The following is a 16,474-nucleotide window of genomic DNA, read 5'->3' as shown; positions in this document are numbered from 1 at the left end:
AAGAGGGGTGGTATACTAAAAGTGATTACACTATATGTTTTAGCATTTCATTTGAACCGATTTTTAGTACACTAAGAATTTACTAGGGCAGGTTCATTCTGTGGAGCTTGTGTGTCACAGGGTATCTTAATAATAATAACCTCCAGTTTGCAATCATCTGCAAATTTTGTTAGCCAGAAGTGTTGACTCCCTTCTTTGAGATTTGAGAAGTAAACACCATAAAGGAAAAGTCTCAGCACTGAGACCTGATAGACGCCACTGGTCACCATAGTACTTTTTTGATGAAGCACCTGTTCACACTGTGTGGGTTATATTTGGTATCTGTCTTAAAACATGTGGGTCGATTTTTAAAGTGTTTTTCTTTTGTATGATGCCAGCATGGGGAATGACATCAGCGGTCTTAGGCATACACTGCACAGCCACTACCTACAGTCTCTGAACCCCTTTTAAAGAAATTTCCCATATAAATAGACAGGCTCTACCCTTCACAAAACCTCTTGGAAGTCAAGTCTAACAAGATTCTTGACACCATAGTGTATGAGGTAATTTATAATACATTCTATGGCTTTCCAGAAGAGACTTGTAAGGCTGTATTTATCCAGGTCGTTTGTAAGAGGGTCATCGCCAGTGCTCTATGCCACTTTTCAGTGACAAAGCCAATAGCTAAACCTAAGTTAAACGGTTTGATGAATGTGTTTGCAAAGGCATGTTTAACTTCATTAATTAAGCAACCAGATATAGTATCAGGTTCTCTGAGGAAGTATTTTTGGACTTGTTTAGCACAAGAAGTTTCAGGGGTGAAACTGGCAGTAAATTTGTTTAAAAGTATATTAACAATGTTAGTTGTGTTAGAATAGGATGCCCCATAATAAATACATTCTGAGTAATGTAGCCTATTATTTTTTTTTTAGTTCTCTAACACTGCTAACAAAAGAGTTAGCATTATCTTTGGCTTTGGAAGCTAGCCTATGTTGATAGATCTGAAAGTGCTCTCCTGTTTTTTTTTTATATTCTTGAAAAAGATGTGTTTTGGATTTAGACTAAGTAATTAAAATGTTTCTTTTTTTCTTGTATAGTTTGTTTATAGTGGTGGACCTTCAGAATAGTTTGTTTTTGAATTCCCATGATATCTGGATTATAGTACAGACTGCTAGCTCTATTCATTTTTCTAAATGGGTGTAGAATTCCATAGTGAATCCTGCTATATTAAGGTCTGGGGAGGCACAGTCATAACTGGATTTTAATATTTCGCCAAACAGTAGGTTGAGAAGGGTATTTTTGTAGTCCTTAAATTCAGTGGGGTTTGGTGGGTTAATGGAGAGGGTTGCAAGTTTAGTTCAGTTTTAATTAAAGCTTAATTTGTACTTTCATACTGCATATACATATTAAGGAATGGTACTGGAAAAAATTAGGATTTTTTTTTATTTAAAATTTGTTAATTTGTCATGGCCCAAGCCAAAAGATAATCACAATGAAGCAAGAACATAAGAACATGATACAAAGAATAAATATATAGGCTGAACAAATAGCAAATATGTAAGTGCATGTGTAAACAGGTATAGTGCAAACATTTAAACAGTTTTACAAACTGTTAACTTGACTGATCTACAAACAAGACTACAATTATATACATCATCTTTCTTGTAGCTAAATGAGCTATATAGATTGTAGATATAATAGGTGTAAAAGAAACTGCAAAATGTAAAAATGTACAAAATTATAATGATAAAACAATTAATAGAGATATAGATGTATAAATATTATATATACATATATATATATATTTATTTATTTATTTATATATATATATATATATATATATATATATATATGGGTCCCTATCAGTTGATCCAGTTTTCAGAAACTCAAAATTCATATGGTCGAGACCATGTGATAGAGTTTTTGAAAAGCTTTTGCATAGAGATTGTGGTATAACGAGGATTGGGAAATTTACCCTTTTCTTCACTGTATTGTGATCTAGGAGTTGGTATATATAATTTGCAGGGGATGAGGGGGGGGGGGGCACAGGGGGACTTGTATAAATGTAAAAAAAGTAGATTTTTTTTTTGATGTTCAAGTTTTTGGAAGCTCAATGATATGGTCTCATCCATATGAATTTTGAGTTTTTGAAAACTCGATCATCTGACATAGATGCACATATATATATATATATATATATATATATATATATATATATATATATATATATATTCAATTGAAAGGCTCCTTTGATCTAGAGAACTAGATGAGACATCTCTGATCATTGAGACATACTTATTTACTTTATTCCTTTAAATAATCCTTTAGTTGAAGTCAGAGCTGAGGATAAAGTGGTAAAAGAGTGACTGGAGAGGCAAGATATTTGGTTATGACTATGTTGTCAGTACATAGTACACAGTTTATATCTGGGTGGTCCCATGGAAAATCATTATGAAATAATTAAAAACTCATAGGGCCAACTACTAAAGCCTAAAGGACTACAAAAGGGAATAAGTTATGTTAGGTTCTCTTTCAAATGAGTTACATGAAAAGTTTTGTTATTGAGGTACATTCTAAACCATTAGTTTACATCTTTTAAGAAGTTGCAGTGTGATCGTTTTTGCCAAGTTTTTGACATAATGGCCCACTGTCTCAAATGATGTTTTCAAATCTAAAAGGAGTATTCTTGTCAGCAAGTATTTTTCCACGTTTAGGACTACTTCATCTTTTAAAGTGTATACAACAGTGGCAGTACTGAAATATGGACGAAATCTATAATGAAAACATGTACATCATAGCATGTTACACATTGTAATAGTTGGCTGGAAATAACCTTTTGTGGTATTTTTGCTAGATGGCGTATATTTATGATTGGTCAAAAATGAGAAGCAGAGGAAGGAAATACAGTTTTCAGGGGTTGCATCGATTTATGAAAGTTTAAAACTATGAAGTCGAAGTGGAGTTAGCGAGGTTTGGCAAGGATAAGACCAGCAAATCTCAGAAGCTGAGGGTGTAGCATGAGATCTTTTGTATTATAGTGACAGTCTAGCTTTTCCAGGTAAGTATTCTTTTACTAGGGATGCCTCTAAACTGAATGTTTTTTTTTAAGTTTATGCATTGTTGTATCTGAGTTATGACTCAAGATATTATTATATTTAGTTTAGGGAATGTGGAAAGAATTTGATATACTATTTTTAATTTCATCTGAGTATGGGTGTACCTTGCTTTAATTTTGGGAATATAATTTGCTAATTATTTTACAGTGTTCCAGAAGGACTTTGGTCGACTAAAGTGGTGAGCTTGCATTTTCCAGAAGTATGATGATTTTATTATATTTGTTCTGAGCCCAAATTTGGTTTTTAGATTTTGGCATTTGGTTTGTTTGTGTTCAATCGGTCCTGTTTCCAGTCATGCCATGTTGTTTTTTTTTTTTGTTTTAAAGGTTTTTGAATTCTGGAGTTAGCTGAACATTCCAGGCACTTATGATTCCCCTATGACTGACAAAAAGGCTGTCTTTTACTAGGGCGATTAAGTTAAAGAATTGGGATAGGCCTGAGACCAGGTTGGTGTCATTACAGAATGAAAACATACATTACTGTTATGGAGTTCCACTGACTGAGGAACACTCGTACCTGAAGGACCTTGGATGTTTTGGGTGTCCATAGGCAATGGTCATTTAATGATTTGAGATACATAACTGATATGACTACTTCATTTATAATATTAGTGATTAACATGTCTAATAGGAAGTCTTTACTGGTGGAACAATTAGGGTGGGAGTGGTTCTTTACAATTTAAGATGGCTTATTAAGGGATAACATAATGTCTAGTTGAGTTTTTTTTTTAATATGACTGTCCAGTCTACATTTAACTCAACTAATATGATGACTTTGTGGTAATTCTTTTACATTTGAGTTATAGTGTCTTTCAGCAAAGCTGGTGAAGGTGGTAGGGTGATATAACTCATAGCTCTCTCTCTCTCTCTCTCACTCTCTCTCTCTATATATATATATATATATATATATATATATATATATATGTGTGTGTGTGTGTGTGTGTGTGTGTGTGGTATATATATATATATATATATATATATATATATATATATATATATATATATATACCTATCACATTGCTGAAATTTCAAAACTCTGAAGACGATATGGCCGAGACCATATCTCCGAAGTTTTGGAATTCCGAAAACAGAAGAAGAAAAAAAAAACTTACCTGTACATTTTTGCAGGGAGGCAAGCCCCACTGCACCCCCCACAATCCTTGCTACTTAAGTATAGCAACTCTGAGATTGCACTACAGTGAGGAAAATGGCAAATCCTGGGTTCTGCTGTATACAGCAATCCCAATAGACAGTTGTCGGAGTTTTGTGTTGGTCATATCGTATTCAGAGTTTTGAAACTTCGGCAATGTGATAGGAACCCATATATATATATATATATATATATATATATATATATATATATATATATACATATATTTTGGTTTAAGGTTAGTTGGGTGCAGTGCATAAGGCTGTATTACCTCTGGGGATTACTGCTGGAGATACTTTTGCAATTTTCTTTACAAGCAGTATAACTGCTCCTCCCGAACTATTATCCAGCCTGTTGTCTCATAAAGAGTCAGTCCTTCTTAATGCTAGGAGATAAACACTCATCTCGCTTGAGCAAAGATTCTGCGACTGCCAGATTTTTTTCAGTTTTAGTATGAAATCCACATATTAAAGTTGTGAGTGCTACACAATTCATTTATTCAATCATTGACTGATTTGATTGATTGATTGATTAATTGATTTCTTAATTTTTGTTTCAATGCGTATTCTGTCCTTTTCAAGGCTGGGGTATTACACATATCAATCTACTCTTTGTTTGCATAAATCCTGACTTGTGTTTTTCACTCCATCAACTACATAGAATAAAATATGAATGTAAGATTAACAGATCTAGTTTAACACACACACACACACACACACACACACACACACACACACACACACACACACACACACACCCTCTTAACTGTCTTCTCCAAACTCTCATCTATTTAATTTATAGTTAAGAATGTTATGCTGGGAAGACATTAAAGGAGAGAAAGATATCACAGGAAGCAAGTGTAACACGGTTCTGGAAAAGTTGTTTTTATCAGCAACAGTTTTTTCAGTGCTTCAGTATATGAATCTACTACACCCAGTGCATAGGTCTGAGTAATGTAGTTCAGAAATCTGTAGTACTGTATCTTGCACTGACACTGTTTTCCCAGATTTGTCATTTCTAGAAGCAGTAATAGTATGGCTTACTGTAACTTTGTTTCCTCTGGACACTACTTACCTGTAGAGAGCAAAATTAAGTGAAATGAACACTGAAAACAAGAATTAGCTTCCATCTGTTAGAATAATACTAGCAACAATATTTTGAATAAAATAGTGATGTATACATTTACACAGCACAATTAAATGGGCAACACATTTTTCAGTAGAGTGATGTTTTTGCTTAACAGTTCTTTTTACTTACCATTACAAAAGAATAGCCAATCCATAAAGAAGTCCATCCTTCAGGGCATGGAGGGATCTGAATTGTCTGGCTGTGTACTGCCATTACCATGGTGGGAGCTTCACAAACAGAGCATCTATTTTAAAGAAAGAGATGCACAATACAATGTAAAAAAAAGGTACACAATCTACAGTTAGACATCACTGCTAACTTGTTTCATTGTCAAATGAAAGATGGCCATATACTACGTGAAAGATCAAATTCTGTTATAATTTCCCTGATGTTAAGAAACAGCAACAAAAATACCAACTAAAGCTATCTAATAACATAATCACAACAGTTCTGTTGTTTCCAAAAGTAATACTCAGATGAAACTGCAACAGCTCAAACAAAAACAGAGATGAACCCCCCCCCCAAAACCCTACATAACCTTACTTAATATACTAACTTCACCGTTGTGTAGTCATGGAGAAAAGCTAAAAGTTAAAAAAAATAGTAAATCATTGTCAGCGCTATAACAGACAAGACATCTAAGATGTTGTCCTCTGATAAACTCCAATAAATGAGCTGCCACTCACACATCCATATGTGCACAAGTTGTAACCTTGTTCAATTCTAACTTGAACACTTTTAGGGAACCCACTCACATTGTGTACTTCTCAAAAGATGCCAGCAGATAGTTACTTATTTAACTTTGATAAACAGATAAATCACACCAAGTCAGTTTCCCTTGATATGGTTACATGGAAAAAAATGTGCATAACACGTTTATTTATTGATATTTGTTTACCGGAAAAGTCCAATGGGACAGATCCCATTTTCAGTGGAGGGTCTGGGAGAAATGCTACAGATGCATGTTTTTGGAATGTGGGAGGAAACTCATGTAAATGCAGGGAGGACATGCAGACTCTGCACAGAAGGCACCCCAGCCAAGAATCAAACCAGAGAACCTCTTGCTGTGAGGTGACAACTCTAACAGCTGCACCACTGCGCTGCCCATTCTTGGGAACAGCAGATTATAGAGTAGCAGGTTAGCTTAAACAGAACTTCTTTAAAAGCAAACCAGAAAGCAGGAAAGAAACAGATATGGTCATGGGAAAAACATACACACTTTCCCAGATAACAGCCAGAGAGAAGATCAAGTCCCATACCCTGAAGAAGCGAAGCTGTAGCACTAAACATTATGCCTTTGTAAGGCATACGTATGGACTGAACAGACAAAGTATTGACCACATAACTTGGCAATAGAGATTAACCAAAATTATGGTTCCATATTCAAGAAATGTGTCCAGCAGCACATCTAGCTGTGAGAGGTAACACACAATCTGTGTAAAGTAAAATACATAAAGTCAATAAAACAGTCCTCCATCACGTATAGCTGTAATGTGTATGATGAATACTAATATATGGTATAATTATTCATCACTTCATAATCCTTATCACTTATAATCATAGCCATTGGCACATCTCATCTTATTTCTTTTGTTTTTGACTTGTAACCTTGAGCAATGACAGATTGTTTTCCTCCTGTTACCCACTTCTATATCCATCTAGTTAAATACATATTATACTTGTAATAAGAAAAAGTTGTAAAGACTGGTGTGTGGGGTAGTGAATAAAAGGCCCTGGCTAAATCTAAAAATACAGAGCCACATTATAAGCCTAAAAGCACAGCTAATGTGACTTGATATAAAAATCAGTCATGCTGGTTAATGTGGAATGACCATTAATAACTCCTTATTGTTGCAAATCAGTTACTTCAATTGGCATTTTTACTAACTTGATTATATCAAATAGATATCTTTCAAAACATTTACCCAAAATAGATATTAAACTTGCAGGCCTATAATTATTGATATCTACTCCATTACCCTTTTTGTATATTGCTGTAGTCACTGTCACAGTCCATAATAAATTGTTGTAAAGATGAAGAAATGGATTGACTAGATCAGACTTAAGATTTATTAATATAATAGCTAGTTGAAAATCTGGACCCATAGTAGTGTTCTTGTTATCGTTTGTTTAGTGAAGCCTTTATCACATCCGATTTCATAACAGGACAAATCTCTTCCTTAACAATGGAAGGTAAGATGATATCTTCCACAAGAAATATTTTACCATATATTCTAGAGAAATGTTCATTAAAAGCATTAGCAATTAACTGTAGATTAATTACACTATGTTCACCCAGCTTCAAAGTGATATTTCAGTTCTTATTTGTTTTACAGGAGTTATTGTAATTATGGTAATCTGTTTTTATTCTTGGTTCTTACTAATATCTTTTCAAAACTATCTTTTTCCATTTTTATTCTTAAATGTAAACCCTTGGTAAACTTAGCCTTGCTCCTTCATGTGGAATGTCTCATAAATAAATGGAAGGATCTTTGTTTCCTTTTAAACAATTTGATTAATTTTTAGCAGCACCACTTTAGAAATCTAATTATCATTTTATTTTGTATGTAGTCTCTAAAGTAGTCTCAAGATCATATAACATTTTTTACATGTTTTAAAACTATTATCTTTGTCACTTCTACCACTCATTATAGCCCAGTCGAATTTTTGTAATTCACACTTTATCAGTTCATAATTTATTTTATCATAATTAAATCTCGTGTATGAGTCTTGAGATGATCTGGGCCTCAGGATTTGAAATCTTACATCTTTATAGTTGGACTGTCCTGAGCCTCACATATCCTAATCTTACAAATTAGTCCTTCTATCTTTGTAGCCACAAGGTCTAGTAGTTTGCTTCTGCATGTACTATACATGATCAGCTATATATATATATATATATATATATATATATATATATATATATATATATATATATATATCTATCTATATATATATATATATATATATATATATATATATATATGCATATATTGGGCAAGTAAAGTCACCACTAAGACTTAGGATATGACTGATGTAAACATGCTAAAAAGTCATGATATTGAAGGTAATTCATATTTGGTTTACAATAATATGATGTTAGGTCTGTACTCTCCCTAATCTGTTTATGTCTACAGAAAATACTTTGAGTATTATTAACAAAGGCTGAATTATATTTTCTAGTATAGCAAAAAGAAACCATCTTTAACTTTATCACATATATACTCATTTCACATATCCTGGGAAGAATATACCAACTGTCCACCCTACTTCCACAATTACTGTTACCCTATATTCATTTTCTTTCAACATGTTTTTGTGATTATTTCATATACTTTGTGCATTACATAAATGGCAATTTAAAGTATTATTAGATACCATTTCTGATCGCATTCTGTTCTGTTTACCTAAAAATAGGGTTATAAAGTCAATGATTCTGCTGCTGAGATATCCAATACCGTAATGACGTAGGTGCGTCTCTTCTGAATGTTCTGAAATTTTAATCAAACTCTTTCAAGTGATTTTGTGCTGTACACAGTGCATAGTTGTCTCATCCATGTAGTGAGTATGCTTGCCTTGGTGTCCATTTTCTAGAAAGAATACTCTAACTAAAATTAGCAGTGCTATTTTCAGACTTGGATAATTCCAGCAAAGACGGTACTGCTGATATAAATATACTTTTTTGCAATTGTTCTGTTTCAGGGATAGTTAACAAAACTGTACTGCATTTATTTATTTCATTGAATATTGGTGGTCTCTCTCTCTCTCTCTCTCTCTGCAGTTTGTTTTCCCCACCCTCCTGCCCTACTGTTGTTGGATTCTTAAATTTGGTGGCTTTGGAATTGCCTGTCCCTCCTGTAAATTTGTCTTTGGACACTCCTCCTAACCCCATCTCATTTGTTCACTTAACTGTGGACAGTGTGTTCATTTGGGAAGGACTACCCCCTTGTGTCTTTGATTTCGGACACTCCTACCAGTTCCATCTCATCCGTTCTGTCTACTGTTACAGAGAGAGCATTTGGGAAGGCCAACCCCCTTAGTTTCTTAATCTTGAATTATCTTCTGTTTCCTCCCTCTCCACTTAATGACAACAACAAAAAATATATACTTTATTCAGCTGCTCTTACTGTAACTGTGTTCCACTTACTTTATATCCTTAATTTGCTTTGCTGTGTGCTCTTAAGTGTTCAAGTGCTCTTATTCTGCTGCATTTATTACTGTTTGTTAGTAGTCTGATTATATTTTTCTGCTACTATAAGCATCTTAGTTTTGGTTTTAGCACTTGTGCTTCAGGCCACTTATTTGACATTTAAGAAGGTTTTTGTGGTCTACACTCTTGTGGACGAACCCTTATCAAAACTCTCTGTCCATAAGCCCTCCCAAGTATTCAGAACACTTTGTCAGAACAATTCCCATCAGTTTCTCCTGCCAGCCTGGTCGACATGGGCATACTGAGACAGTGTAGTAACTGTCTCATGTTCACTGACAGCCTTCTTCTCCTAGTACATAATTCTTCCACCTGTGAGAAATGCATGTACATCAATAACTTGGAATCCATGCTGTCCCATGCCACAGTCAGTACTCCTGACAAAGAGGAGACTGCCAGCACAAACACCACACCACCCTCATCACATAGCCAAGGACAACACACACCCACCTATGCGGAGGTACTCAATAAAAACTTATCTAAACAGCAGAGACCTCCAAAACACACTCACAAACATTCCACACATGACACCAAACACATCACACACAGCAGACAACACACCAGTGTCTCACAAACACAGCCCTTAAGGCATAACAATAAACCAACGCAGCCCATAAGGCATAACAATAAACCAAATATGCTAGTCATTGGCAACTCAGTTGTGAGACACACCAATGTCCCCCTCACCAGGGTCGACAAGGAGAAGGTCACAGTCAGTTGTCTGTCAGGTGCCAGAATCCCCCACATCACGCATGCACTTAAGTCTCTCCACAACAGGTACAAGTAGGACTCTGTCATTGTCCATGTTGGTGTGAATGACTTGAGACGTACCTCCATGGACTATATGAAAAGAGACATGACTGAGCTCTCAGAGAATGTGTCCCAGGCAGCATCCGACCTTCACCAAGAATGATACCACAATATCAACAAAAAATACTTGACTTCAACAATCAGCTTAGTTTCCGGTGTCTTTCTAAGGGGATCCAGTATCTGTCTGCCTGGGATGACATGGTTGACAGGCCTCGATGCTTTGCTACAGATGGCCTCCACCTGTCACTCCTGGGATTACAGATCCTGGTCAAGGTTCTTGCCTTCCCCATTATGCCTTTTTTAGGCTATGTCCCAAAGACAAATCTTACAACATAAACAATCCATCAAAAAAGCAAACTGAAGGTCATGATGCTTAACGCTAGGAGCCTTAACCTGAAAATGCACTCACTGAAGGCTCTTCTCACATTGGAAGATGCCGATGTCCATGCGGTCATGGAAACTTGGTTCAGGGCTGTGGAGAGTACCACTGCCTTACCAGGCTATACCTCATTCCACACATTCCAACCCCAAAATGAGGCCGGAAAGACTAAGGGTGGCAGAGTCTTTATCTTCATAGGTTCATAGGTTCATAGACTAGTACTAAGCTAACTGCCCTTGCGAGCCATTTTAAGCCTAGCCAATTATCTCTTGTGAGACTCAAACCCTGCACCTTGTGTTTGTAAGGCAAACACCTTAACCATTAGGCCACCCTCCCAACCTCAGGCACACCTCCAGACTGGTTTGCCAGCATGACGCACTGGAATTACTCCAGGTGTAACTGACAGTTGGCAAGACACCCTTACAAGTTATAGCCAGCTATAGACCCCCCTCCATGATTCAGGACACCCACACCTCCTACCTAGACCTACTTGACTTCAAGTTACTCCCTAACACCCTGATCCTTGGTGACTTCAAATACCCCTCCATAGACTGGGTGAACTATTCCTGCACTAATGCACTCACCCAGTGATTTCTTGACTTCATCATTTATAATGCAGTAGACCAGCACTTCTCATCCCCCACCAGGGGAAATAACATTCTGGACTTGGTTCTCATCAACATGGGCAACTGCTCCACCACTCCCATAGTATGTTCTTCCCTGGTGAGATCAGATCAGATCATCGTTCTCTCTCATTCCAAGTTTCTATCCCACCCCCACCCCCAGCCGTAACCAGGCTAAAACAAATTCTCAAAAGCTAACTACAACCTCCTAAGGGAAGGTATCAGTAGCTTCACACCACAGCCCCCCTCAGAGGATGCAGACAACTATGCTCAACATTATGCCAATGTAGTATACAAGCACCTGTACAACTAGATAGACTCAGCCATACCCAACAGGACTAAAACCTGCTCCTCAAAGAAACACAAACCTTTCTGGTGGACATCCTCTATCAACAGGCTTTTCAACCAAAGGAAGAAACTGTTGTCCAAGGGTAAAAAGGAACATATTCCAAACTGGAAAAATTCCCTCCTCAGCCTCAACAAGCAAATTAGATCACTAGTGAAAACCTCCAAAGCCAATTATGCATTGAAACTAGCCTCCAAAACAAAGGGAAACCACACTGCCTTCTTCAGTTACATCAGGAACCTCCATGGCAAAGCCCAGGTTTGTTCCGAATTAGTACTTAACGGTACCACTTACACTGATCCTGTTGACTTAGCCAACCTGCTAGAAGATAGGTTCAGTGCAAATGTCATCCCTCTATCCCCCATCAAAGGCCTATTCCACATCCCAGATACTTGTCCCGCACCTGACATCTCCATAGATCAAGTGTTAAAGGCCCTATCCAAGGCAAAGAACACAGCTTCCATAGGACCCGCTAGTATCCCAGTCAGTATTCTGCATCATCTCCAGCAAGAGCTAGCTTCACTATTGAGCACCCTATTCAACCACAGCTTAAGTACAGGCTTCATTCCAGCAGAGTGGAAAACTGACATTGTCATCTCCTTGCACAAAGGTGGTGCCACTACTGACCCTGGAAACTATTGCCCCATAAGCTTGACAAGATTGATCTGTAAAGCCATGGAGCATATTATTATGGATCTCATAAACAAGGACATAGGCAATCTCCAAGCACTTGACCCTACCCAGTTCGGATTCGTCAAGGGCAGATCTTGCCTGTTGAACCTGGTTGACTTCTTTGAGACTGTCACCAAGGCTCTGGATGAAGGGAAATCAGTACATACAGCTTACTTTGACTTGGCCAAGGCCTTTGACACAATCCCCCACTCAGGCATCACGTAAATTCCTATCTCATCAGGTGGGTGGTCAACTGGCTCACTGTTAGGACTCTCAAGGTCAAAATAGGTGCCTCCATCTCCAGTAGCAGACCTGTCACTAGTGGTACTCCCCAGGGATCTGGCCTGAAACTCCTACTGTTTGGCATCTACTTCTCAGAGGTCCAGGTGAAGACAAAAGGCCTGTGGCTGACCAAGTCTGCAGATGACTGTAAGTTGGGTGCTGTAATTGATTCCCAAAATGATGTTAACATACTGCAAGAGGGTCTCACAGCAACAAATGACTGGCGCCAAAGTCTTGGCCTTAAGTTAAATACAAAAAAATGTATTATCATACCATTCAGCAAAAACTCAGCCCCTACTGATTACCACATCAACGGCAACCCCCTAAGCACACAACATGTGATGAGAGACCTGGGTACTCAGGTTGACAACAATCTCACATTCATCCATCATGTAGAGGCAGTGGTCAGAAAAGCCTTTATCTTGGTTCATCTCATAAGTAAAGGGATTGCATCCAGAAAAAAAGAGGTTATTACCTCTCTGTACTCCTCCATCATTAGGCCAGTAATTCAGTGTAACGCCCCATTTGGTATGCACCTCTCCAAACACCTGCACCAACTGGAAAGGCCACAGAAATACCTCACAGAGAGAATTCATGGCCTTCAACACCTGTCCTATTTGGACAGGCTCAAATCACTATCACTCTCCTTGGTATCGTACAGATTGCTCAGAGGTGATCTGTGTCTCACCTACAAGGCAATATCGAACCCTGCCGTACTAGAGATGCTTCATACCCATAAGTCTAACTCCTTGCGCATTTCCTGCTTGAAAGGCCTAAATCTAACATGTGGCATCAACAAAACCTGCTAGAGAGACAGGTTTGTCTCCCAGAGTCTGCCCTGTCTCTGGAATAGACTTCCCATACATGTCAAACAGAGTACCTTGCTGACCCTCTTCAAGCGCAACCTTGATGAGTGGATGGGAAACCACAAATTTGTCCCAGGGGTTCCACCTGTGTCCCTCATTGACAGGGGTGACAGGTGCTGACTAAGGTTTCTTTTTTGGGGATAAGCTCTTGGCTATGCTTGTAAGGGCCTCAGGGCCATTAGCCTAGTAATCTCCTGTGATCTTACGATCCTATTACAATCTACATAGAAATATTTCTTTGTATCTGTACTCTGTTTTCTGGTAGCCTCTTACTGATGTCATTTTAGATGTATCTAAACCAAGTGTATTGTATCTAAATCAACGTGTATTCTGTGTACTTAATTGTTATATTTAGTGCTGTCTACTATTTGATAACTTGTGCATATACTGCTCTATGAATCTGGTTGTGAGTGAAAAGGGACCAGCTAATTCACCTGGACACCAGATAGCAATAACTAAATAAACTAATAAGTAAATAAAACATTGCTATGAATTTGCAAACAGATGCAACATTGATTTGCTTCTACCTATTAAGGTGCATAAAACAAATTTTGACTAAACTCCAGTGTCATTTTTGAACTGCAACTTTTTTGTGAAGTAATGGGTTTTCCATTCCAATATCCACACACAGTGAATGTGATCTGTAATTCCCTGCTGTCTGAGCTTGCTACATCTATACAATGGAACAAATACATTTTTTAAGTTTCTAACATGTTCTAATGATATACGTGATCACTGCCATTTACGTAGCCTCCGATCGTCTCAAGTTACAGATTGTCAGTGAGTTGGTAAATGAACAGCAGCAAACAAGCCATGCTGATTCGTGTGGCATTGCATCTTGCAGTAATTTCTGTGCTACTGTTGCAACTCTATCACAGCAGAACTTTTACAGGATTTGTTATATTTGCATAAGACTTAACCATAGTTACCAATGGGAATGCTATGCAACACATCAGTCAGCACTTTAATATCTTGACAGAACACACCAAATGGACAGATACAGTTTGTGCCTGCACAAAACAGCATTACCATTTAAAAGTTGGTACATGTGCATATCAGCAGCACTTGCTCCTGACGAGTTAAAGTGTTGCTTTTGCATGTGCACATCAACACAAAGACATGCTTCTTATCATCCTTATTATTTGTACAACTGCTTCCATGAAGTATTTCTAACCTGGTTGTTATTTACATTGTAGATTGTTCTCTTATACATTCACTAAAACTACATACTTTGCCTCATGACACAGTTGATAGTTTTGCAAACCAAACCAGATGTTCTGTGTTGCAACACTACAACCAAAAGAATTTTAATCATAAAACTGGGAGTTCAAGAAGTCAGTATAGTTTTAGATTTAGGAGTAGACCCCCTAGAAAGCACTCGACAAATCTTAGTTAGACAGGTTGCCATCTGCTCATGGTATGTTCAAATGAATAATTTGGAAATAGTAATCGAGGATGTCTTGAAGAAAATGTACTTTCTACAAATCTCTCCATGTCATAGTACCCTCTGTATATTAATCACCTCCTTGTATATTCTACAGATGTTATAAGTTGTATAAAAAAACAAAAAAACTAAGGCTTGACCTGTTGATGTGTAATGAATGTGGCTACTCAAGTGATAGATGTGACTGAATATCAATCTTCTAAGACCCAGTACGCCCATTTTAGACCCCAACACTTCTACCCCTCTATAATCTGTTAAGTACGCTCAAACAGCTGATCTACTTTGTGGGGCAAAAACTGACAAGTGGTAAATAAAAGAATATCTTCTAACTGATTAATGAATTATAATAAGATTTCTGAGGTTAATTAGGCAAGCATTTTATTATGAGTAGATGACATATGATATATGACAAAACTATAGGAGAGGAGTCTAGGATAACTAAGAAAGCTTATCATACTAAAAAAGTTATTTTAGTTTGACAGGAAATGGTATAGATCTTTTAAAATCAGCTATACTTAATCTTAGATTCATTCTACAAAAAAGGAAGAAAAAAATTTCTGATAAAGCTAGACTTCTGGGGGATGGTATTATCAAAATAAATAATTTTATCCTAGCCTTTAGTCTGCAACAGATATAATATATAAAAAATAGCTCTTTTTTTGCAGTGAAGATAAGTAGATAAATGTGCTTCTTGTATTTAACAAGAATTGTTTCTTGAAATGGAAAACTAAGTTTAGACCATTTCTCCACCACTTTTTAATTTTACACACGTATGTTGCATAGCAAAAGACTAAAACAACTTTCACTCAGATCTAATTTCCAGATATACACATCACTGGCAAAAAACATACTTTTTTATCAGGAGGCAAACTCTGATACCATCACAAGACCCAGCACTAGTTCGCATTCATATTTAGGAAAATAATACCATACTGAGCAAGTAAAGAGTTCAACTCGCTCTTTCTTCAAAGTTTATTTGCATTCCATTTGTATTCCATGGCTTCAGATAACAGCCATGACACCACAGCAAACCGGTTTCACCCAATAGACATCATCAGTGCTCAATAACCCGGATTTCCAACTTCAGTCCAACTGGAATGCTAGTCATATACATACAGAAATACATATCTGCACATAAATAATTATTCTAAAATTGTGATGTGCTGACTAATATACATATCTGTATATGACTAGCATTCCAGTTGGAGTGCTGTTTATGTTTCTTGTTTATTATGTTTACTTGTTGTCTGTTATATTTAAAATTGTATATATGTCAGAGGTTATGCATATATAAATGGACTGAAGTTGGAAATCGGGGTTATTGAGCACTGATGACACCTATTGGGTGAAATCAGTTTGCTGTGGTGTCGTGGCTGTTACCTGAAGCCATGGAATACAAATGGAATACAAATAAACTTTGAAGAAAGAGCGGGTCGAACTCTTTTTCTTGCTCAGTATGGTATTATTTTCCTA

At 36.9% G+C, this 16,474-nt stretch overlaps 1 protein-coding gene across 1 annotated transcript in view; it reads right to left on the bottom strand.

The window, feature by feature from the left end:
* The window catches only part of COL4A1 (collagen type IV alpha 1 chain), a 1,084,337-nt gene that overhangs the window by 19,913 nt on the left and 1,047,950 nt on the right, over positions 1 to 16,474 (bottom strand). Inside the window, exon 50 of the mRNA XM_044071271.1 lies at positions 5,502 to 5,616. Within this exon, the coding sequence (XP_043927206.1) occupies positions 5,502 to 5,616 (115 nt within the window). The remainder of the gene's footprint in view (positions 1 to 5,501; positions 5,617 to 16,474) is intronic.

Source organism: Protopterus annectens, chromosome 5.part0 (assembly GCF_019279795.1).
Source record: "Protopterus annectens isolate FY-2018-M chromosome 5.part0, PAN1.0, whole genome shotgun sequence".
NCBI lineage: Eukaryota > Metazoa > Chordata > Ceratodontiformes > Protopteridae > Protopterus > Protopterus annectens.
This window is presented reverse-complemented; position numbering and strand designations above follow the sequence as displayed.